Source organism: Mytilus edulis, chromosome 2 (genome assembly GCF_963676685.1).
Source record: "Mytilus edulis chromosome 2, xbMytEdul2.2, whole genome shotgun sequence".
NCBI lineage: Eukaryota > Metazoa > Mollusca > Bivalvia > Mytilida > Mytilidae > Mytilus > Mytilus edulis.
Genome location: NC_092345.1, coordinates 65638623 through 65665986, shown reverse-complemented (window position 1 = coordinate 65665986; position 27364 = coordinate 65638623). Strand labels below are relative to the sequence as shown.

The 27364-nt window shown below is 31.7% G+C and overlaps 1 protein-coding gene across 1 annotated transcript; it reads left to right on the top strand.

The window, feature by feature from the left end:
• Positions 1 to 322: 322 nt before the first annotated feature.
• LOC139510642 (neuroendocrine convertase 2-like) lies at positions 323 to 25535 on the top strand. Its single transcript, XM_071297192.1, has 15 exons — positions 323 to 673; positions 3414 to 3536; positions 5109 to 5198; positions 7439 to 7567; positions 8045 to 8112; positions 10113 to 10201; positions 11264 to 11445; positions 12088 to 12291; positions 12572 to 12672; positions 14607 to 14722; positions 15339 to 15453; positions 20288 to 20412; positions 21678 to 21899; positions 22333 to 22389; positions 25421 to 25535. The coding sequence occupies exons 1-14, from the start codon at positions 377 to 379 to the stop codon at positions 22386 to 22388; spliced, it is 1917 nt and encodes a 638-aa protein (XP_071153293.1). The 5' UTR covers positions 323 to 376; the 3' UTR covers position 22389; positions 25421 to 25535.
• The last annotated feature ends 1829 nt before the right edge of the window (positions 25536 to 27364 follow it).

Genomic DNA, 27364 nt, shown 5'->3' with positions numbered 1-27364 from the left:
TTAAAAAAAATCAAAAGCCTTACAGACTTGTCTTGTTGAAAACAGTTTACAAAACTGTATACCTAAAACATGCATATTTAAATGGTTGCATAGTTTTCCATTGTTTCATCCGAGTAGACCTGTTGAACTATCTAGGATAGAAACGTAATTGTTTTTAATATTCTCCAAAACCTATTTATTTAAACAACAAAACAAGCAAATAGCACACTTATTTTCTCTCTAGTGGTACATCTGTTTCTAATAGTATAAGGTTTTTGAGTTTAATAAATGACGTATTTTAAACATATAATCAATAACATCTTAAAACAGCTGCCATGAAAAGTTAAATAGTTGGATATATTTCAAACAAATTGAAACCAATTCTTAATTTCTGAAAATGTTCCTATTTATTATGCTCGTTGTTATTAATTCAATTAACGCAAAAGTAAATTTAAAACATAGTGCGAATTCAGTTATCAACAAAGACAGTACAAACATTCAAGACCGTAAGAAAATTGAGGGACTTGGAATAAACGGCGTGTTTAAAAACTTTGATTCAATCGCAAAAAGCAGCAAAAGAAGTGACCATGATCAAACGACTAATGAAATTGTTATGAAACTAAAAACAGGATATGATATATCTGATGTTACGGAAATACTGAATCGACATAAATCATTCTATATCCTAAGACAGGTATGTATAATGATTTCAAATTGGTATTGCATTCCGTATTTGAAACTACTTGTTTTTTGTATCGGGCTGATGAGTATAGTTATTATTAAATTGTACTGTCAAACTGCTATCCAATTCTAGGAGGCAAAGATAGGGCGCTTGTAATCATGTTCAAACACGCCATATGCAGAAATGGCCATAACTTAGTCTGGAGCCTCTAATTCATTCGTTTGTTGTGTATATCATGTTTGTTTTAATTTTATGGTTTTGTACATAAGTTAGGCCTTTAGTTTTTTCTGTTGAATTGTTTAACATATGTCATGTCAGGGCCTTCGTTATTCATTCGTTTGATGTGTTTTATCTTTTTATTTTGCCACTTGATTTGATTTGAGGGACTTTCCGTTTTGAATTTTCCGCGGAGTTCAGTTTTTTTGTGATTTTACTTTTTGTAAGCTTGTTATACAATATGGGTTTTTGATGAAAGTGATTACCTATAGTTGCTAACTTCCACGTCATTTAGTCTCGGATGGATAGTTTTCTCACTGACAATATAGCACACACCACCTTATCTTATATTTGTATCTCACTGTCTGCATGACAATGGATTAGGTTAATTTAGAAGTCAAAATTGTTTTAATTTTGATACCATTTTTCTAAATTGATATTACACATGATAGCAAAAATGATGCATTTATTAATGTATGAAGGTATTGCTGAAAACCGAAGATGAATATGAAAGAAACCATTAACAACGCAAGATCTACAATTAAGACACTATGGGATTTTTGTATTTTAATGACGAATTTCAATTGTTTTATTTTATTTTGCCTTACACGATAACAATAATCATAAATACCTAGACACTTAAATCATAATAACGTTCACCAAGGCAAGATCTACTACCAAGTTAAATTTTGCCGATAAATATGGTACACTGTTACTCTTTATCGAAGTGATGCCCTTCGACGAGGTTTTGTGTCCCTCTTTTGTGTTTTGAGCATGATAGAGAGAAACTAAACAGATAAAAATCATCAGTAAATCAAGATCAACGAAACAGAGACCTTGTTCATGAATTCTATTCTCGTCTACAATGTTGGAGAGTGACCTTTGTTGAATATGTCAATCGACATAGCCTCTAGTTAATACCTTCTTTTAAATAACCGATTAACCACTTCGTCCATGACAAACGTGGCGATTTCAGTTTCAGAGTATCAACATTGCATTTCTCAGTAGTAGCATACTCTCTAACTGATCGTATGCGTTTATATTTGTCATTTGGTATTTTACACACTTGTATGTACACTTTACACGGATGTTGTTATCAGTAGTGGGTTCCTATTGTATAGCAGGTTGTTTTGATGAGTGAGTATCAATTAAACACTACATAACCTCTTTTTTTGATACTGTCCAAGTAGACCTCTGGAGACGGTCTTCCGAGCATAGGGTTTGGACGCAGGTTTACAACTTTTTTCCACTACATGTTTGGTATTTAATGTAGTTTGACCCGAGGTAACTCGTTTTAGTTGGTTGTTCCTGGTCGGCGGGATCTTCGATGAAAGAGCCTTTGCTTTGCTCATTGTTGAAGGCCGTACGGTGACCTAAAGTTGTTAATGTCTGTGTCATTTTTGGTGGACAGTTGTCTCATTGGCAACCATACCACATCTTCTTTTTTATATTTGTTATTATTTGGTATTTAACTAAATATACAACATATATGTCATATATCAGCATTCAGTTATCATCTATAATTGTATTGATTTATGTATTTATGCTTATGAATTGTATTTTCAACATATTAAAATCCGGTGTCCTTCAAGCTGTCTGGGTTATCGGCAAACCCAAAAACCAATACTATTTTTAGCATATTTTCGAGGCCTTAGAAATTAAGGTACTGGAAATTGTTGTCTCAATACACATTAGCCATGATTTTGTATCCTGTTTGACAAATTACAAAATCGATGAACAAGATTTAAGCATAAGAGGTACTGAGCTGCATATCTAACTCATTCCTTTCCAAAGAAAACCAGTCCTTTCAAAAACCTTAGGTTTTTCTATTATGAGTTAGTTGGATATACAATGAAAGACTTAAAAAGTAGAATACCAAAACAAACCGAACTCCGAGGAAAATTTAAAACGGAATCAAATTGCAAAATCAAAAGCTCACACAAAAATGACTGAATACCAACGGCCGTTTATATTCCTGAATTTATACAGGCATGTAGAAAATGGTGTAATAAACCTTGTTTTAAAGATAGCTAAACCTCTCTCTTGTGTGACAGTCGCATAAAACTACTTTATACCGACAACGATGTGTGAACAAAATAAACAGAAACAACAGGTAAATAAGGAAATATGTTTTAAAAAAGACAGTATTTTACTGTTTCTCAAATCAATTAGAAAGAGTCATGTCAAGGTAATAATGATAACTGAGGGAATTGAAAGCACTCAAAAGTGAGCAAAAACTCATCAAAGGTAAATGACTTCTCATTATGCATCATCCACTAAGATGAGCTTGAACCTAGTGATTTCAAAATTTGAGTTTTAGTCAATATAATTAAAACCATTTGACACGAAGCAATGTTTTGCAGATTAACAACATGTAACATTGTCTAAGAGGTTGTAAAACTGGAATTAGGAGTATATTTTATAATGATACGTTAGTTAAGATTCAGTGAATTCTACAATAAGGCAACTAATTTAATACTCGTTACAGATCGACAATGAACAATCTTGCAGTTTAATACTTGTTTCATTGTTTCAGATGAAATTCGGAAAGAAAGTATTTTATGTTCTGAAGATCAATAAAGACGAGAGAGATACAGACATAGATGTTGATTCTCTCATTGACGATGCTGATGTAACTGCTCTCAAAAAAGAAAAGAAGGTATACATAAATGAACTGAATTATATATAGACTCTCATTTGGACGAGACTAATGAATATAAATATTTGGGAGTTTATTTTACCCGCTCTTTGACTTTTGCTTACCATATCAATCATTTCTTAAAAGATCCTTCCGAGCGCAAACTGAATTATATGACTAAGCTACTTAATAAACACGGAACTTTTAATCGCATATCTTTTGGAGATGCTCTCTGGAACTCGGTCATCCGCCCTTCTCTAGCACACGGGTGTGCCGTATGGCTACCGTCATCCGCTTCTAGTCAACATATACTTGAAACATGGCAATATAAAACCGCAAAACTGATTTTTAATACTAAGATGAATATTTCAAAAGCTGCTTTATTTCTAGCTTTGAGATGGGAGCCAATAAACGATTTTCGGGATAGACAAAGGGTGTCTTATTTTGCTAGGATTCAAGGCCTTGACTCAAGTAAATTATACCGAATTGTATTTGAAGAGCTCAAGTCCTTAAAGCTTCAAAGGGGATGGGACTATCCACAATATATGACCAATTTATTCAATATGGTTAGTCTGGATCACTTTTATAACTCGAATGTCAACTCTAATATATTTAAACAGTTTCTTGGAAGGTTTGTCCGGAGAAGGCAATATCAAGAAACAAATGATAACAGCAGTCTAGATATTTTCTCAAAATTTATCTTTGCACAAGGAAGGCAACCGTATCTGACGATCTTCCTGGACTGCAAGTCTGCAAGACTCAAATTGTTAATACGACCAAATTGTTTACCTGTAAGCAAAGTCTTGTATAGGATGAATCTTAGCGAGAGTTCCACTTGCCAACGTGTTTATTTAATTCTGAAGAGTCTATTGAACATATCCTATTAGCGTGTTCTGGCTTCTCCTCAATCCGTTATAAATACATAACTGATATAAATGAATATCTAAGTTTTACTTTCCCGGGCCTCTGCTTCACAGAGTTATCGTCCTACGATAAAATACAAATACTGGTTGGTGATTGCTTTAATTAGGTTGATCCCTACATTAGTAAAACATTGGACAGTTTAAGTAAAACGATGTTCAGTGAAATGTACTCTAACAGACAATTAGTTTTGGAACCTAAACTTTAAATGTTATTTTTTACGTTACTTTTAGTTTAGTTCATATTTTTATGCTGTACATAATGTTTATTTTTCTTATGTAAAGATGATGTCTTATTTTACAATGTACCAATTTTAAGTCTGTAAATGTTTTATGAATATTTTTACTTGTCTGTATATATTCAATGCATATGTTGTTAGACGCATTTGTGGATACCCCGTCCGCAAGTGCCCCCGTTGTAAAGGGGTAGTTTCTATCACGTCTAGACGTCACTGATGAGTCTTATGTAGACGAAACGCGCGTCTGGAGTACTAAATTATAATCCTGGTACCTTTGATAACTATTCTAAATAAATTTATATATATATATATAGGGATGTATATATGAAATTAGTTTTCCAGACTTTTAATTTAATTTCTATTAATATATCTTTATTTTATTTTATCTGTTGTATATGACTACATGAACTAATATTTTGACTGTAACTTTTCAGGTTAAAAACATTAAAGTTCAAAGAAAGTTCCATTTCGTGACAAGCAGTGTCAATCCATCAGAAATAAGTGACCCTAAATTTTGGAATATTGTAAGTAGAATAGTTTAAATTTCAATATGAAATGATTGAAAAGTAAGTCATTTTTAAATTGATAAGAAATTATTGAGTAGTTTTGAATTAGACTGGAGCCATGCAGCACAAGTTTACGAAATACACATATTTTATAGCTGACTATGCGGTATGGTCTTTGCTTATTGTTGAAGGCCGTACGTTGACCTATATTTATTAACTTCTGTGTCATTTGGTCTCTCTTGTGGAGAGTTATTTCATTGGTAATCATACCTCATCTTTTCTTTTTTTTTATATTAAACGAGTTGTAGTTAAACGGAATATATATTTCATATTGTCTTCTCTACAGTTTATGTTAATATATAATGGAAGTCTACTTTAAAGCTTACGTGTGAACGGAGTAAATAAATGTAATATTTACATTTTAGGACTCTCACCAGCCCAGTAGTCAACACTTCGGTGTTGACATGAATATCAATAATGTGGTCATTTTTATAAATTTCCCGTTTACAAAAGTTTGAATTTTTCGAAAAACTAAGGATTTTCTTATCCCAGGCATAGATTACCTTAACCGTATTTGGCACAACTTTTTTGGAATTTTGGATCCTCAATGCTCTTCAACTTTGTACTTGTTTGGCTATAAATATTTTGATTTGAGCGTCACTGATGAGTCTTATGTAGACGAAACGCGCGTCTGGCGTAATAAATTATAATCTTGGTACCTTGGATAACTATTTACTATATATTATGTGTTATTTCGTTAATTAAAGAACTGGGTTGAAACCGCTGCTGGTGGACTATAATTCCTCGGAGATATTATCAGCACAGTAGTTAGTGCTTCGGTACTAGATTTTTAAACATGTATTTCTATTAATTAATTAGGAAATTATTTTGAAATTATGCAAAGTTGACCTTAAGTGTATTTTTCTGTTATTGTTAGATCATTTTTATATATTCCTTATCAAATATTATGATATATCTCTGGATTCAAATAGTTGATTTTAAGTGTTTCTGAAACAACTGAATCAAGACAGTTGCATACAATTTATCTCAGTTTTCTTCTTTTACTACGCGAGTAAAGAAAAAACGTCAAATTCGATATCTTATTTCTCCTGTGCTAGAATTTACGAAGTAGTCATTGAAAGTAAACGAAAACATCATCCCGACATGCTAATACATGTTTATACCAATTTTATTTATTTTCGCCGTTTGTCTTTTATTTTTATAAGTTACAATCAAAATATTACTTAATTGAGATACATCCTCCAATCTACAACAAAAGTCGAGATTAAAACGAAGGCAGAATGGTCTACCATTTACTAATTTGAATAACAAATCAAACTAACAAAAACAAATAATCCAAATATTTAAATTTCGAAACATTTCAACTTGTAATAAATTGATACTTCTAATTTAATCATGTGCTACCCTGCCTATGGGATTGTTGAAGTCTTTCTCACACTGTTACAAGACATGTATTTTATGGACATGGACGATTAAGAAAACGATTATAGGTAAATGGGATTTTTTTAAAAAGACAAAAAAATTGCAACAATTACCCACAAAATTGTAACACTATTGTCGACTACGGTACAGTCCTTAAATGATGAAAACAATAACACGTATACCATTGCACCACACTCCTTTACACCATAACACCACACACCACGCACCATTTCATCATATCACCATAATACCACACACAACAACCCCTTACACCAGGCCCCGTACCCTCTACAGTTTACACCATACAATTCACTTCATACAACACTCTGCTTTGACTTTTGCTTTTGCGTTTTACGTTTTGCCTTTCCTATTTGAGTCATACGCGATTAGCATCTTTTCAAAATTTTACATAATGCAACGTATTGAGGGAATTGCAAATCTCAATACATCTTTTGTGAAACAAATTATAATTTTAAAAGGTGCAACATTCTTTCTGTACACCTCCTCTTTTCCCAATGTACCACACACCTTCACATTATATACCAAAATCAAAAGCTCCTTTAAGTAGGAAGTTTACATAACACAAGACCTATTGCATAAAAAAAAGGGACTACGATTATGAATTGCATGACATTTTGATAGCTTCAAGTAAGTCGGGCCTTTTATATCTTGCTATGCAGTATGCAGTATGGGTTTTGCATTATTCTTAAGGTCGGACGACGACCTATATTTGCTAACATTTACATCATTTAGTCATGATATTTGTCTCTTTGGTAATCATTCCACATGTCCTTCTGTATATTACATTATTTCAGAATGGTGATGTTTTACCTTCAATTAATGTTCAAGCTGCTTGGGATCTTGGAATCACCGGAGCAGGCGTAAAAGTAGCTATTGTTGACCAGTACTTGGATTTGGACCATGAAGATATGAAGGATAATCTGGTAAATGTCACTATTCACCAGAACAACAACGAGTTCGAGACAGACCTTATGTAAACGAACGTTCTATGTTAAACTTTTAACATTGAATGAAGGCAGAAGACACCAAATCACTTTGAGCGTCCCTGATGAGTCTTATGTAAACGAAACGCGCGTCTGGCGTATAAAATTATAATCCTGGTACTTTTGATAACTATTTAAACTCATAATTCAATGAAAAAGTGACAAGGCAAGGGGAAAACATGAAAATGGATGGGGACAAAACACTACATAGAAAACCAAAGACTGAGCAACACGAGCTCCAAAATAAACTTTGGGTGATCAAATGTGCCTGTATAGGGTAACCAGATCATGCTCCATATCGGGAACATCTCGTTCTGCTCATTGTCACTAAAAATGATTTGTTAAGTCTCATTATAAGAATGTCTGGATTTGTTTGATTATCAATACTTTTCACACATAACACTGTTTCTATTTCAGATTACTGATCTCCATTATGATTACGTTGACAATGATAATAATCCTAGACCAGAAAGTCAATCTGCAGCGTAAGTTTTAAAAACGTAAAACAAGTCAAGAAGCAGAGTAAGTTTTATTAAGGTAGGACAAATAAGAAAATAGATGTTTTAGCAGATGGAAACCACAGAGATGCCGCTGTGTTAAAATTTAAAAAGGAAATTTCGGATGTTGCAAGCTTTTGGTTGTTAGGGAAATGCAATTTTTCATGTAAAAGAAGATATAAAATTTAGGTATTTTGTCTTGAAAAGACTTCATCAGAAAAACTAATTTCCTCAATTTGTGTCTCTTACCTTGGTTTAGTTAATTTTGTATGCAATTTCAACATCGATGAACTTTGATTGCCTTTATTAAAGATGTAGCACAACTAGAAAAGATATGCTCAGTTTGTTTCTAACAAGCTAAATAAAAAAAATCCTTTTAATCAAGCATGCAATTAAAGTTTACATATTAAATAGAATGCTAAAGTAACGATTTGTCATGTATTACTTTTTTGTGATCAGAGGTAAATAGAGGTAAATAGAAATTATTTTTTCAAATAACAAGAAATAATATACAGCAAGTTTCAAAAGGTTATAGCAAATAAGTATGTGTGCAGTGATGGTTTTTCATTACTTAAAACTGATATTAAAAAACGTTTGAGAGCATTACAAGGGATCACAACAGATGTGTAAGCAGTTAAACTAGTCTTAGTGAAGTTTTGCTTGCTTCCTTAGTTACAGTAAGGATAAAAAACTGAAAGGACTGAAATATGAAAACAAAAAGTAATACATTCAGGAGCGCATTTCTGTGTCTAGTTATTCAGAACAAAACCATATGTCAGCATATGTCACCACTGTTTGGGGTTAAGATATAATACATACTGTTTAATTTCATTACTTGCACTAGTTCTTTGTAATTTGTGATGTTGAATTTTCAAATTTAAAGAAAGTCTCAGTTATGCACGTCTGTTATGTATATGATACAAGAATAGTTATTGTAAAGTTTTAATAAATATTATTGCGTGCAATTAGATCCGAGTATAAATTTCTTCATTAAGGCTTGAGCAAGCATCTACTTTGTTTATTTATTCATGAATTGCTGCGGTGTGTATAATAATAATATAAATATAAAAGCACATGGAAAGCATTGAAAAATGAAGATGTGTACATCAATACAATAAGGGAGGAAATCAACAATCATGCTATAAATCATTAAATAAATTGACATGAGATAGATATGCTAATATATTTAAAAACAAATAAATTAAGTTTGGAACATTTTTTTTTATAATAGATTTTCCTCTCTTTCACTTCCTTTTGAAATAAAGGATTAAATCATTGATTAATAGATTTTTGCTCAATCTTGCAAATATTCCAGGTAATTTCAAAATGAAAACAATATGTTTTATTCCGTTATGTAGTTTTGTCTGACAAACAGGCGTGTTTTGGTCTTTTATCGACGCAACATGAAGGTTGCAACTAGGTGATCACGAACTGCTCACCCTTTCGCGGTAAATGAGTACCTACCTGTGTGGGTATCGTTTTGCTCAATTGTTTTTGTTAGGTGGTTTGTGGAGTACTGTATGTTTTATATTTCCCTTTCTTGTTCGACAGCTTACATATTAAACGATGGCTTTAAAAGATTAAGAAAAGTAATGTCTTCAGGATGTTTGTTCGAATCGGGTTTTTTTTATTATTAACATTTGTAATACGTATGAAATGACGACTGTGTCACAATTCATCAAGAACTGCTTAATTGTCATACATTCGAATGTTAAATATGAAAACAATCAAATTCAACGACATACTGTTGAAATAGAAACCGAAAGTTGAAGACTCATCAAAAATATCTTAATTTTTCATGAAGGATACGTTTTTTCATAGATGTATTATACTTTTCTCTTGACATAAAGGCACAAATATGGGAAATTTATTTTCCCATACCAAAGTGCAATTTGGTGAAATGAAATGTCGGGTATTTTGTAAATAAATCTGCTTATCTGTTTTATATATAGTAGACGTCTCCAACAATAAATCAATACATTTTACAGCCATGGTACCGCCGTAGCAGGCATAATACTATCAAAACCTGGAAACAACGTATGTACTGTTGGAATAGCATATAATGCAACAGGAGTAGGTGAGTTTTGGGAGTTGCCACGAACTGACAACAGTGAAACCTGTTCAAGAGACCACCTGTATTAAGCAATCACCTCTGTTAAGAGATCACTATTTATAGATCCTCTTTAGTGCATTTCATTTAAATTGCACCTGTATTAAAAAGACCACCTGTGTTATGAGATCATTTATTTGCTCTCCCTTAGGTGGTCTCTTAATGCAGGTTTCACTGTACATTGATATGCCAAATCTTGTTTCCTTGCTAGCCATTTTGCTTAACAATATTGAAAGGCAGTCAACAGACCTATTGTTTTTAAATAGTATAAGATTTTAAAATAATAATGTGAGTGAAGATAGGTCTTTCATTTTATATATATGCTAAACAAAAAACAGAAAACAAATGGCCAAGGGAATAATATGATAAAATGCATATCAATTATCATGTCATTTGGTCAAATCAAATACTAGTAAAAAATCAGAAGTGTATTCATGTACATACATATATAGATATTAGTCAATGATAATTCGTACGCGGAAAATGAGTCGTTATGATAAACAATAATCTACATGATAAACAAATAAAGACAATGATCAGTATCCCTCTAACTTGAGTTGTCATCAAAAACACTGCACCAAGAACATTCCCTACATCCAGATCATCATAATAAAGTGTATTTGTTAAAAAAAAAAACGATTACAAAAACTTTTTCAATATAACCTTCTTCTCAGTCGACATGTGAGAACCGTGTCCACACTCTGGTAGATCTCAATCGACTGACTAATATCAGCAAAGACCAAAACACTGACTGGTCTATAGAGGAGAGTACCACTTGTGAAATCTCTTGTAAAATAAAAATGCTGTCAACAAATGGAATCAATGAACAGATGAAGTTTAAATCCCACTGACAGTTTTAATTATTCACTTCTTGAGTTAAATGTATACATGGATAAAGTTTATATCGATTCTAATGTGCAATGTGTTTTGAAATGTCGCATTATATATAAGAAGAAAAAGATAATGAGACGTATACATTATATCAAAAAGGAAATTACTTGCATAGAAACGTTTTGTTGAACATACTAGGTGTTGCTGTAATTGACTCAACTGGAAGCTTAAGTGCCACCGACGTGGAACTAGCTAGATACCTGTCTCATGAAATGGAAGAAATCGATATTTATAGTAACAGCTGGGGACCAGGACAAGCGTATGGATATTTACAAGTCAGTGAAGTGTTGGAAGAAGCATTTATAAATGGAGTAACCAATGTGAGTTAAAAATACCATCTACAAGTTAGAATTTGATTGTGTCTTTTCCATATAAAATGTATTTACAAACACTGATGATACGAAATAATACTTATTCAATCTTCATTTGGTCTTCGTTGTATTTGATGCTCGTAACAGGCAAACCCGCTACACTTCTCTCTGAAAGAGTTTTTTCAAGGTTTCTTAGTAGGTGGATAGCGTTCAAATCTATACTAATCATGCGTCTGATTAAGTCGCCCAATCCCCATCGGACGTGACTCCGTGAATAAACATCCAAACAAAAAGTACTTTCTGATTTGTATTATCTATGGAGTTCGGTATTTTGTTATAATGATTGTGATTTAGAATGACTATTAGACAAATATGCATTAGATGGATTTAAAAAAAATCAGATTATAAAAAAGTAAAATATCAAATATACCAAACTCTAAAGAAAATTCAAAACGGCAATTCCTTAAACAAATGACAAAATCAAAAGCATAAATACATCAAACGAATTTAAAAACAACTGTCTTATTCCTGACATGGTATCGGCATTTTCTTAATTAGTATAAAATGTAGAAATGAATATCAAATATCCTACGTATATAAAATCATGTCTCCTATATTCTTTCATATCATATGTTTCAACTTCTTTCAAAGGGTCGAAATGGAAAAGGAAACATTTATGTTTTTGCAGCTGGTAATTACAGAGATAACACCAACTCAAATGGACTGTTAACGTCTCCTTACACAATTGCAGTTTCTGCTGTTTCAAATGGGGGTATGTCAGCTAGCTTTCGGAGTGTTGGTTCTTCAATAATGACAGTGGCATATGGTGAAGGTCAGGGATCTACTAATGGAATAGTACGTTTCGTAAAAATTGAATCTAAATCTCTAACGTCATATGTAACGTAACTAAGAATATATCATAGTGTGGTAAATGAAGGCAACAGAAGTATAACGGTGTTTAAAAGTCATAATTCTATTGAGAGAAAACACGTTGATGGTGGTCTCTTTAAAAGTTTTGTGAATTATGTTATTTGAAATTATTACAATTAAATTAACTAGTTATACAACTATATATATGCAGAGATCATTTTTCATGAATATCTATAATTAAATAATTCTTATTTATTTGGATCAGATTGTACCAATTCCATATTCTAATTGTATAGACGGAGCTGAAGGTACATCTTTTTCATGTCCAACAGTCAGTGGAGCTATAGCATTATGTTTAGAGATTAAGTAAGTTCCGCATAAGTCCATATTTTATTTCAAAACTTTAACTGTACATATTCTTCTAAGTAAGCATTTTACCTATATTCAAAGAGGTGGAGGTCTTGTTCTCAAATTCGAATATGAATACTATAAAGAAGAAAGCATTGATTTTATCTTGTTAATGAATATACAGTAGTGTCAATCAATCGGTAACATGAATGCAGAGTGTCAGTTAATTTCATGGGCATTCCTAGATTTAGACATTTGTTTACAGAGCAAGAAAGTTTAAGAAAAACACATCCAACGATAATAGGTCGATATTTTTCTTTAGGTGTGTGTCTTAAAAACTCTTCCCCGTTATGTTCTTATGCATATGGAACTAGATTTAATCGTCAATTCTTTTTCCTTTCCAGACTTTTTTTTACAAACCCAAGTTTCACTGTTAGTGTCTAACATATGCATATGTATGTAATCAAGATGTAGATTTAGTTTCTAAACGTTGCAGTTGTTTATTTTATTTATTGTGTGTGTGTCCGCATATATCAATACCTGACATTGTTTCAATGTAATTTTGCAAAATATTAAGTTCATAAATTTAGTTCATAACTACTTACAATTTGAACAAGTTTGAGTGACACTTTTTTAAATCTCAGGTGCTCTGGGAGGATAAGCACATCTTACCTTATAAACTATTATCGTGTAAGAATGATCATAACAAAGCTTCCAATATGAAGTCTGTTCTACTTTTCTTTTAATTTATCTTTAAAGTTACTGATTTCTTTATAAGACATACAAAAGTCTTCTTTACTATGCAACTGCTGGTATATACATCACTACAAGTGCTTGTGTACTTTTTTTTATTCACAGTTGAGTCCTCTTTTCAAAAAAGTGATTTCCTTTAAAGGCTTAGAATTGAAGATAATGAATTTCACAGACATATACTTTTGAGACAGTTCAAATTTTGATAAATCAGTTTTTGTCAATTTTTTTGACAGGTTGTTACAGGGGATATATATATATAAGTTGAAAGTGTAAAACTTAAGTTTGATTAAAAATGCAATATTACAAAACAGATGAAAGAGTAAAACACAACATATTTCAAAATATGAATATCATTAATGAGTAAATAGAATATACATATTGACAAAATCTTTTTATGAAGGAATCTTACGCATTTAGTGATATCCCGTATCTTAAAATCGTTATAAAAGTTGTGTTCAGTAAGCACTTTACCAGTAGAAATAACTGCTACAGACCATCTTAATAGATGCTTAACATTCATATAAAACATATTATAGTGCCATCTATGGAGTTGTTTTTTTACTCCAAAAAACAGTGTACAGTTTTCACAAATATTAACGAAATTGATTCCAGCTTAAATTGTATCATGATTCCAGGTATCGTACATAAGTATCTAGCTTTAACGATTGACTAGATCAAAATCAAACATCTAAAAATGAGAGTGTATCAATTTATTTTTGAAAATGATAATTTCAACATGTTCTCGAGAATTGTTGTCATATCATGTTCCATAATGCAGAACCTGTTGTAGTGTACTGTTGTTCAATTGAAAGGGTATCAAATTTAAATAAATATATTTGTTTTATGAAAAAATGCATGGTTTTATAAAATTATTAGATACTCGACGTTTGCAGGTCCATCAACTCTTAATTGCAAGAATCGTTCGTGAAATTTTAATACAAATCAATATGTTTGTAACATTAATGGAAAATTTCTGTGACAATTATTGCCCTATATTTAATAAAATACTTTCGGTATGAAGTAACTTCAAAAAATGGATTTAAGTTAGCATACTTACATTTTATTTTTAAATCTTCCGAATTGCTCAAACATACCATTCGTTTTCCAAAATTACAGTTATATTATTACTTATATATGTTAACAGGTTGTCGATACGTTTTATCTTTCTATTGGTTCGTCTATAATCTTTTTTTTTTCAGTCCAAATCTGACGTGGCGAAGTATTCAACATCTACTTGTGCAAACATCAAAAAAACATAATTTGGCCGATTCAGACTTAAATTATCAGTGGCAGGAAAACGGAGCAAAATTTCAAAGTTTGTCTATTTTAAAATCTAGTTCTTTATAACTTTGGCGACGTTAGTAGCAAGATGGAGAAAAACTAAGAAACAGTCAAATATTGTCTCGTCAACTGATCAACACAAAAGGAATACGTATATTAAAGTCCTTACCGTAATTGGTAATTTTCGGCTTATACATGTAAATAATATTAATTATGCACAAAAGTGTTTTTTTTTTTAATCATACCATACACGAGTTTCATTATTCTTTGAAGGTCCATTTATGGTATAAAGATCCAGATGTATGATTCAATCTTTAGCTTTGTAGACATTTTTTATGTATAATTACTTAGATATGTACTATGCATGTAGCAAAAAAAAGTTATGTTGCATTTTTTGTAATTCTATAAACAAGGTTTTCCATGTATGAAAGGTATTTCGTTTTAATCTACAAGTTATGTTTATCATATACAGAGTTCTTTTAACAGGTGTGATAAACACATAAAATTTCCAAGTTTGGTTACTCAGATTTTTACATTCCGACAAATTTGAATAAAGAATTTAACATTCATGTTAAATGTTGTAATGCGTTTTTTCTCTTGTTTAAAATTTCTATATCAACACTGTTAAATGACATATATTACACTTTCAGCTCACCCGACAATGGGATTTGGTTTGCTTGATGTTGGTGACATGGTACAGAAGGCGGAGAACTTTCCAGTTTTACAAGCACTTGAAACCTGCACAATTAATAGACAGAAAAGAATGTAAGTGCAAATAATACTTTACTTTTTAAAAACGTTATATTTTCATATACTATGAATCTATTACACTAATGATAGAGACATCTACTGGCAAAAACTCTTTGTTATAAATTATCAGACAGAATACAGGAACACAATGAAATACTCTGACACAATGATACAATGATAACAATAATCCCGTCATTAAAAGGGGAGAACCACAGAACAGGATACAAACCACCACACATAATATGAGAAGGTGCTCCGAAGGAGATTAACTTTTTTCTCCACTATTGGCACCGTTTTTGTTCATATAAAGTAAAAATGCGACAAATATACAAAGAGAATAATTCGTATTCAGTGATTTCATTAAAGTAGAAAATATAAAGAAGTGAGTACTGGTTACGTCAATTGGACCATATCCGTTGTTATCTATGGTATATATATTCAACAAGGACGACAGAATTCTGATAGTGTGCATAAAATAACTAATGAGTTTACTTCTCTTTCCTAATTGAATTTTTCTTGGAGTTTGGTATTTTTTTATTTTACTTTTCAAAACTCTCAGTTCAGCAGCTCCATTGTAAGCCACAACCTTTTATCAATAATGAAATGCTGATAGACACCTTAATCTTCAGATTAATGTTTCAATTGTGTTTTCAATATGAAGGCGTTGTCCTTGAATGCTGGCATTTCAAAATGAAATTTTTAAATAATCTTTTTCTGTAGCATGTGTAGTAAAGGTAAATTTTTAACCGACCCTTCCTGTCGATTGTTGATGTTAGTATATATGAAAGAGACCTAGACATGTCTTTGTTATTCCCTTATTTTAACTGATATAGATGTGATAAACATAGTCACTCAAATTTGAATTACTCTTTGAGAACATTTTTTTCATACCGGGTATAGGAATTTCAATGCCCTGTTTGAAGCTGTATGAAAGATAGCGCAGCTAGTTCTAATTCGACAAAACAGGTTATGAAAATATTATTTCATAATGAACAAAGTATCTTTTATGCATTATTTCTCAACTTACTACTTCAATTACAGCAGTAAATTAAGAATGTCTGCTTTAAATTTTGAAAACCATTATAGATGTACAGAAAATGTAAACACAAAATTATCAGCAAAAATAAATCGAGACTTCTGCTGGTAGGTTATCGTTTTGGCATATTTTTTATGTCTTTTTTGTCACAAAGCTCTGAAATCGTTTCGGTTCTTATATATAATTGGCTTTCAAATATTCCGCTTTGAGCGTTCTTGATGAATGTAAAACCAGAAAGTACTTTAAACGCATACAATTAATTGCTAGCGCTTTCTGGATTTCACTTACTCATGTGGGTGATCTTTGATTTCTACCTACCATACGTGTAAAATGCATCTGTAGGCCAACACACAAAATCATCCTTAATTTCAATAAGGGCATTTGTCACATCACTTACAACACGGGAAACCGTTCCTTTATCGTACCCCAAAAGTATCTCCTACAATATATAACCCGTAAGAAGTAGCCGGCTGGATAGTAACGGAGTGCAATGCATGCTTGCTGCTCAACGGTCAGTGTTGTTGATTTGTTGGTGGCCATGCTGAGCGTGTCTTGGAGTAGATTACAAAGGTATGCAACAGAGTCCTTGCCAAATATATACCTTCTTCATAGTTCATCATCATTCAAAATAGTTAAATAAGAAATAATTCCCCTAAAAACTCTGTCCTTCCTTGGTCTTGGTGGTAGCATCATGAAAGCAGCCATATTTAATTTATACCTTAAATGATTTAACGCTGCTATCTACCAGCAACTGAACAATAAGTTTGTGACAAATAATATAAACATACACAAATACGTTAGCAGTGATTTCATTAAAGTAGAAAATATAAAGAAGTGAGTACTGGTTACGTCAATTGGACCATATCCGTTGTTATCTATGGTATATATATTCAACAAGGACGACAGAATTCTGATAGTGTGCATAAAATAACTAATGAGTTTACTTCTCTTTCCTAATTGAATTTTTCTTGGAGTTTGGTATTTTTTTATTTTACTTTTCAAAACTCTCAGTTCAGCAGCTCCATTGTAAGCCACAACCTTTTATCAATAATGAAATGCTGATAGACACCTTAATCTTCAGATTAATGTTTCAATTGTGTTTTCAATATGAAGGCGTTGTCCTTGAATGCTGGCATTTCAAAATGAAATTTTTAAATAATCTTTTTCTGTAGCATGTGTAGTAAAGGTAAATTTTTAACCGACCCTTCCTGTCGATTGTTGATGTTAGTATATATGAAAGAGACCTAGACATGTCTTTGTTATTCCCTTATTTTAACTGATATAGATGTGATAAACATAGTCACTCAAATTTGAATTACTCTTTGAGAACATTTTTTTCATACCGGGTATAGGAATTTCAATGCCCTGTTTGAAGCTGTATGAAAGATAGCGCAGCTAGTTCTAATTCGACAAAACAGGTTATGAAAATATTATTTCATAATGAACAAAGTATCTTTTATGCATTATTTCTCAACTTACTACTTCAATTACAGCAGTAAATTAAGAATGTCTGCTTTAAATTTTGAAAACCATTATAGATGTACAGAAAATGTAAACACAAAATTATCAGCAAAAATAAATCGAGACTTCTGCTGGTAGGTTATCGTTTTGGCATATTTTTTATGTCTTTTTTGTCACAAAGCTCTGAAATCGTTTCGGTTCTTATATATAATTGGCTTTCAAATATTCCGCTTTGAGCGTTCTTGATGAATGTAAAACCAGAAAGTACTTTAAACGCATACAATTAATTGCTAGCGCTTTCTGGATTTCACTTACTCATGTGGGTGATCTTTGATTTCTACCTACCATACGTGTAAAATGCAACTGTAGGCCAACACACAAAATCATCCTTAATTTCAATAAGGGCATTTGTCACATCACTTACAACACGGGAAACCGTTCCTTTATCGTACCCCAAAAGTATCTCCTACAATATATAACCCGTAAGAAGTAGCCGGCTGGATAGTAACGGAGTGCAATGCATGCTTGCTGCTCAACGGTCAGTGTTGTTGATTTGTTGGTGGCCATGCTGAGCGTGTCTTGGAGTAGATTACAAAGGTATGCAACAGAGTCCTTGCCAAATATATACCTTCTTCATAGTTCATCATCATTCAAAATAGTTAAATAAGAAATAATTCCCCTAAAAACTCTGTCCTTCCTTGGTCTTGGTGGTAGCATCATGAAAGCAGCCATATTTAATTTATACCTTAAATGATTTAACGCTGCTATCTACCAGCAACTGAACAATAAGTTTGTGACAAATAATATAAACATACACAAATACGTTAGCAAAATCTAACGGAGCGTTAGTGCTAACAACAAGTTAAACAACCGGCCCCAGACTGTTTGATCCTCAAGTGATTTATTTTAACCTTTAAGTGTTTTGCGTATTATCTCAGAACACTATTATAGAGGTGTACAGCAACTAGGAACATTAAATATATGTAGTGGATTTCTTTTTACATTATTCTTTCATCCCGATATTATATAAAAGTAAGAATGGAAATGGGAAATTCGTCAAAGAGACAACAACCCGGCTAAAGAGTAAAAAGAGCAGAAGGCCATCAATGGGGCTTCAACACAACAAGAAAATCCCGCGACCGGATTACAACTACACAAAATGTAAAATCACAAAATTACTGAACTCCGAGGGAAATTCAATCAGAAAGTCCCTAATCACATGGCAAAACCAAATGACAAAACACATCAAACGAATGGACAACAACTATCATATTACAGACTTGGTACAAGCATTTTCAAATGTAGAAAATGGTGGATTAAACCTGGTTTTATAGCGCTAAAACTCTCACTTGAACGACTGTCTCGCCAAATTCCGTTATATTTACAACGATGTGTGAACAAAACAGACATTATAAATAAAATAGACAAAATATGGGTACCGCGGTCATCACTGTGTTACAATCTTAAGGTGATACCCAACACTTTCACTAAAATTAATTCGGCTCGTTTAATTTTCATAAAATTAAGTCAAAGTATTTACTTTGACCCTTTAACAAAAATATAAAAATTTCAAAAATTTTGAACCAACTGCTTTGTCAAAAAAATTACACTGGTTATATAGCAGTTTGACAAACACCAATTTTGATCATTGAGAAGCTTAATATTCCTTTTACAACACAACATAATTAAAACGTTTAGATGACTTTACAGAGTTATCTCCCTGTAGTGTTAGGTACCACCTTAAAACAAACAATTTTACCAAAAAGCTCAAAAGCAACCATCAAATTAAAAACACATTTATTGTTTCGCGTGTCTGACGTCAGAAAATGTATACGTCACATAGGAAGAAATTCAGTCATTCAATGTTTATACAAAACAATTTATAATTTCACATGGGAAATGTTGGCATACAGGGTTAAAAAATCAAAAGTATGTTAGAATTGATATCAGAAATAGACCGAGATTTAAAATTGTCCAGAATTTCTTTAGAATTTCTAAGAATCCACAAATGGTTAATTCCACTACGCGATTAAAAGGTTATTAAGGAGAATGAGAAAATACCATTATCCATTAAATTTCTAGAACCTGAATACAAAAGATGCCTTCTCTACGAGTAATTCAAACTTGTGGGACTGTACTAATCGCATCTTTACATTGAAAATAATGAATATCAAAGATATATCTAGGTTTCTTTCCTATTAACTAACACCAACATATCTTCTTAAATATCAATATGTCTGTGTTTCCTTGTGAAACTACTTTTTTAAATTTTATTTTTATATCAAAGCATTAGACATTTTCAAATTAACCCAAGGCAGTTTTGTTAAAGTACTTTTTTATATTCTATTACAGAAGAACAAAAAGGGGTGGATCCAAAAGTGATAATTTAAATGTGCTTTGCAGTGGTCAAGGAACCAATTGTGGAACGATTAGATATTTAGAATCTGTATTAGTTACTATTTCATTTAGATTTACAGGTAACAGTATTAACTGGTTACCTTTTATTAATCTACTGATTCATGATTAATGGAAAGGCCAATAAGACAAAGTGACCGGGATGTAAGTTGATAAAATGTTCAGTGCCCTGAGTAATATTTGATCATCTAAAAACAAGGTTTATGTCGATCCCTCCACATAATTCGAATTCAAGCTATTGCGACAACATCATCAATACCGTCTGCATTGGGCCCACTGTCTGAAACATACATTAAGAGAAGGAAAGTTGCCTGCCATCTTATTGACAATCTGTTAATACTGATAAATTAGATTTCTAATATATGCATGCACATTACAGACGTTGGATTAAAATTTCTATGTGATAAAAAAAATTAATGTTACTGCATGCAAAGTATTATCAGTCTTTATAACGAATAGATACAGCTGATCTGCAAGGCTTTCCATTTACATTTCATCATACAGCATGTTCTGAGTTCTACGTTTGGTATCTTTCATGATTCTTTGCAACCCAACATGAAGCGAATAGGCAAATATGGGATGACAAAGCTATTATTATCTGAAGCCTTGCTAACTGAGGGATTGGGTTTGCTGGCAACGGTGCAGACGGAACTTTGTCATGATGTCATAAAAGTAGGGGTTGCAATCTCGCCTTTAATTGTAAAGTGTATAGAAAATCAACATTATGAATAATATCTCGTGTGAAGTTCTCATAGGAATTGATGTATTACAAAGGTTGACATCAGTAATTTCTCTGATGAATTAAAAAATCAGAATATTTTGGGAGAAGTCACAGCCTTTGAAATATAAATGATATGGCATATCAACATTGTAATTACTCTCATTGATATAGTTGCATGCCGCCGCCAAAATTTGATGAAATAACAATGGTAGGATGCAATTTTTGAAAATGTTCAAAAATCAGTGCTGAATGAATTATTTTAAATGTTATGCCGCTCGGAAATGTACATTTTATAGAAAATACTAAAAGTAAGAGCTCTCATGCCTTTTGCACTTATGGTTCTCAAAAAGAAATTAAGAGCAAATAGTTTCATCAGCAATATATCAGATGATTTTGAAAATAAGTTTAGGGCCCTTGAAATTATAAACGATAGGAAAATTTGGGAATATGGGGAGGGTAATTTAATACTCTATTGCAGTTTTGTTATTGTTTAAGACTATAACACTTCATGCAATACTCAACAAAGTATTTTCAGTAATTATAAAATGTAAAATTATAATATTCAATTATGAATATGACTTTGTAAGTGATAAAATATATTTCAAGCAAACAGAGGATCAGTTGAGTTCTATCTATATTCTCCGTTCGGAACAAAGAGTTATTTGATGACACATCGACCGGAAGACTCATCTTATCATCCAATGGGTGGAAGCCTTGTGTGGACATATAAAACACTACAGACCTGGGGTGAAAATCCTTGTAGCGATGCGAGTAGTGGAGACAGACCCTGGCGTTTGGAATTCAGGACAATAGACAAAGCTGTTAGAGGTTCGTAAATAATTATAACTTTGTCTAGTCTGTCTTCTATGTCATTTTTATACACGTTGATATCTATCCGATAAAATGTAATTTTAAACCTATACGCCGGTTAGATTTTCAAAAGTTCGTGCCTAACATAATTTAAATTGTTTGATGTATAATACGTCTATGGTATTGGTGATTTATTTGGTTTCCAAATTGAAATTTTGAATTTAGTCGTTACTTATAGACGACTACAATAATTTGGCAAATAGTGGTGATATATGAGTCCCATTGTGATATATGTGGAAAGAACTAATGTGTTTGTAAATTCTTCAATGCTATGTCCGATTATATAATTGTATATTTGTTATCGCGCTTTAATAAAATATTAGAAATATCAAATATTTATTTTTAAATAGTTTAGTTTTTAAGTTGGTTTTTTTTTCATCTTGCGTTCCAGTTACTTTGAATGAATGGAGCCTTACTCTGTATGGTACTGAGACATCACCACAGTGAGGTATGGTTTTTAGGTCAAAACGTTCAAACAGGTATTATAAAATGGTATATCATTGAAATAATTGAATGTATTGTCGCCTTTAGGTTACCTTATTTTAAAAAGAAGCATTGTTACTTGATGACATGACTTAGTCATTTTTTATATCCTGGAGATCAGTGACGATACAATAACAAAGATCCTAGTTTAAGGTAAAATGTTATGTTATTTCCAAGCATGATAAGGCAAAATTCCAGTATTTCAGAACTTTAGATATCCAGAAAAGTGCTATGGACGCTTGATATTTATCGAGGGTATAAATCTTTTTTTTTTAAATATAGGATTTCGCATTTTGTTTTATAAATGAACTTTATCGTAAAGCTTAAAAATTAAATGAAAAAATGGGGTAATCTTTTATTTAAAGCTCAAAATCTGCCTTCGAAAGTATCATGCATTTTTGTTAAAAGTACTTTTTTCTGTTGAACTAATAGTAATAGGAGAAATAGAGGTATTATCGAAATAAAAAATGAAATATATTACAGAAATTGCTTAAAGTTTACAAGTGTTTAATTTAAGTACAGCTTATTTGAAATAATAATAATAATGATATAGGTCACCGATAAGTTAAAAAAAAAAAAAGGACATTTCACTTTTCATGCCAAAAAATAGATTTTCTGCATCAAAGGGGGAAAATTTTGAGCTTTTTCAATGAGTATAAGCATTTAAAAGTCTTCTAGGGCCAAAAACGAACTTTTTGTACCCGCGAGCCTCCTTAAAGTTTTTTTTTCGTCTATAATATCTTCACAGCCACTTAGCGACTACTTTTAGAATATTTTTATATAGTTAATTTCAATTTTAAAAAAAGAAATGCTGTAGTGATAAATACAAGGGACACAACTCTGCATATTATCACTTTATGCATTTGTGTGTCAAAATTTCATTGCAAATTAAATGTGTCTTTTGTTTGAGAATGTCTTTCAAAATATGACAGAAAAAAAGAATTTACCAATGTTTCCGTTATCATAACAATTGAATATACAGATATGGCAGTTATGATAAATTCACGGTCTTGGAAACATCGTGAATGGAAAAAGATTTTCAAAATAATGTGAAAATAGTGTGAACTTCATGTTTCAAAAGCATAGTTGTGGTATTCGGTGATTAAAGGCACACTCGTTAATTTGGTCTGTTGTCCACATTCGAGATAAACATGTACATTTAGTTTGATGGCCTTAAATTTTCAATTGAAATGCTTAGGCACATCGAACGTTTACTTTAACGAATTTTATTAGCAAATAGCATCAATTTAATTTTTTCATGTGTCTTTTTTTCAGGAATTGACGATGAAAAGCGGCTCAAACACAAGACTACGTCATTACCATTTATGAACGTGGTTATAAATAAAAGAACTTAACAAAAAATAATAGTTTTTTTTATTATTTCATTTTGATTTAAACTGTTTGTGTACTATGCTACCAGCATAAAAGTTGACACCGTAATCGGTGGTAATAAAATAACAAATGAATGCTTTTATGTTATAACTCCAGTGCGTGTATTACTACGAAACTTTAGAAAAAAATTGATCGATGAGGCTTTTCGCACAACATGTAAATGAACACAGAGAGAGCCTGGTAAGGCTTTGAATATAAATGCCTGTACCAAGTCAGGAATGTAACAGTTGTTATCTATTTGTTTGATGTGTTTGAGATTTCGATTTTGCCATTTGAGTAGGAGATTACGGACTTTCCGTTTTGAATTTCCTTTGAGTTAATTTATTTTTTTTTGGTGATTGTACATTTTTCTTATGTTGGATAATACTTTAGCTCCCGGGTATATAAAAAACACCTACAAAAACGAATACAAATAAAAGTATGTTGGGCAAATTTTAAGAGACACAGCAATCCAATAATAAATACAAATCTTCCAAAAAGACTTACAAACGTTGTAACGTGAGGGACACAAAAAAAACAAGAGTTATGAAAGAACTACATATATACCCTGACGATCAAAACCAAATTCATCAAATAAAGCAAAGGTAACACAGTAACAAAATAACTAAATATTTTCTGGTTTGGAAATTGATGAAACGATTGGATAATAACAGTAATATCCCTGCCTTGGTACAATCATTTTGAAATTCTTATAGAAAATGGGGAATTAATAAGATTGAGAATTGAAATGGAGAATATGCCAAAGAGACAACAACCCGACCAAAGAGCATACAACAGCCGAAGTCCAACAATGGGACATCAACGCAGCGACAAAATTCCATACCAGGATATGGGCATCAACTGGCCCCTAAATAAGAATATGTACTAGTTCAGTGAAAATGGACCTCATACTAAAACCCGAAACACATAAATGAACTAAAGTTAAAAAACATACTACAAGACTAACAAAGGACAGAGGCTCCTGACTTGGAACCGGCGCAAAAATGTGGCGGGGTTAAACATGTTTGGTGAGATCTCAACCCTCTTCTTATATCTCTAGCTAATGTAGAATAAAGAAACACATAGCAATACGCTAAGTAAAACTCAGTTAAAAGAAAGTTCGAGTCTGATTTTAGAATATGTAACAAAAGAGACTAAGCAAAATGATACATAGATTAACAAAGGACTTCTAGCAGTTACTGACATGCTAGCTCCAGATTTCATTATAATTAAAACGATGTGTGAACAAAACAAACAGACATATTAGGTAAAAATGTCAAAAATAGGGTTACAGCCGTCAACATTGTGTTTTAATCTTAATCACTATGAAAACCAACAAATATGTAATAAAGAAACGAAAAAAGCATATATACAAAGCACATTAGCAAAAATGAAAGACAAGAATACAAAAATTTACTATAGCACAATAGCACAATGACGGTATGTATCAGTACAGAATCACGTCATATGTTACAAAGATGAGGACAAAAAAGAAACGAAAGCCACAAAAGAAGAACAACATAAGTATACCGCTGTTCAAAAGTCGTAAATCGATTGAGAGAAAAAAACTAATGGACATTTTATATGAAAAAGAGAATCTAATCATTTATTTTCTTTTTTTTCAGAGAAAATTATTCGACGGCAATTGAAATATCCTGATTAGAAGATACTAAAATAGACGAATTTAGAATAAACGATGTGATTAAAATTTAATAAATTCGATCAGTTGAAATAAAAAATGAAAGCAAACTCAAGCAATTTTATGAATTTAATTATATGTTGAGTATACGGCAATGATACATCAGTCCAACTGCTCAGTCAAGACGTCAACATACAATACTAGTATTAGAAATAGAGAGGGGTATTTTCTCTCTCGTAAAATAGCTCTAATCTCTCCGAGCTTAGTAAACGTTAGGTTGGTCCCCTCCGTAAAATTTCCAGTATAGCATTCGGAATATACAAAGTATTGTCAAGAATTTAAATAACGGTCGGGTACCAGTCTAAGTAAAAGTTGTGGATGCATTTAAAAGTGACTATCAATGAACTGCTATTTTGATATAAAATCCCCTTAAATTGCCAATGAGTAATGAGATTTGGTACGATTGTCAATGAGACAATTACTTACTAGAGACCGACACCCTTAAAAACACTCGTCTTTCGACATATAGCAAAAATCATATCGTACAATAAAAATGAAAGGTCTCGGGATGAAAAATGTGCAACACAATAAAAAAGAGAAAATTAGCGGCCTAGCTTATGACAAAAACAATGAACGAATAAAAACCAAACCTGTGAATCAGCAACCATTGAATAAGATGCTCCTGAAATTGGACAGGCCTATAAATAACAATACATTAAGATCAAATGGAAGACAACCACTATCGAAATTCATTACTTGAAACAAATATAAAAAGGTCAAATCAAATAGTTTGTTTTAAATCTCAACCTTCCTATTTTATCAGTGGACTAATAAACATTATTGTTCTTAATAGAACAAAACAAAAATGCAGGAATGCTGGGAATGTACTTGTCATTATATAACAATGGTATAATAGATCTTAAAAGAACAAAAGTGCCAAAATTTGATAATATACAATAACCTGCCGTATCTAATATTGACGACTTAACTATTGATACGATTTCATACAACAGCGTAGTAAACAATACAAATAGACACCAAAAGCTCATTTTTTATAGTAAAATTGAATAATGGTGCGGGGAAATCGACGTACACACATAGAAATTATCAAAACTGACCCTATGCATACTTTTGAAAGGTAGATGTCAATCATATTACTTCTGCAGAGGTTTTACAACACGCAGAGATAAAACAGAGTACAATAGAAAAATAATGAAATGGCTAAAACAAATCGGTTCAATTTTTTGAAAACAAAACTTTAATTTTTTGTTTATATTGATGTCTTACATTATTGAGAATTGTTACATACATGCACTTGATAGGCTAACGACTATCAAATAAATTTGTTAAAGTTGTATAAAGACATAATAAATATATTTCTAAAGAAAATATTTTCTTATGATGTAAGGAGATACGTTAATATTTTGAAATATGTATTTTAACAAGATTATTAGTCTTTCCTTTTATGTTAAAACAAGATTTAAATCTTAATAACTAAAAACGATTGTTCTTATCTATTTATCAAGGGTAACAATGTCCTTGGCTTCACATGCACAACAAATCATTTTAAAGGGTCATATCAATTATATAAATGTAATAGGGTGATAAATAAGATAACAAAGTTGACAACTGTATAACTTTGCTAGTGTGGTTTGAAAGAACAATCTTAATTGGTTAAATTGCTTGGTCTTCTCTTAGATGTTACATTTGATTCGTTAATGCATGTTTCTATGGTGTGCTCGTGAAACTGGATACTAGTTACAATTGTATTCTCTTTAATGGGATCGAATAATTGACACACTGACGTGTCATAGTACACAAATCTGATATTCATTTATTTTAAATATTGGATGTTTATAGCATTAATCAAAGAGATCTAATTAACAAAATAAGGGGTACTCAAAAGGTGTAAATTTGATAATTTTATTGT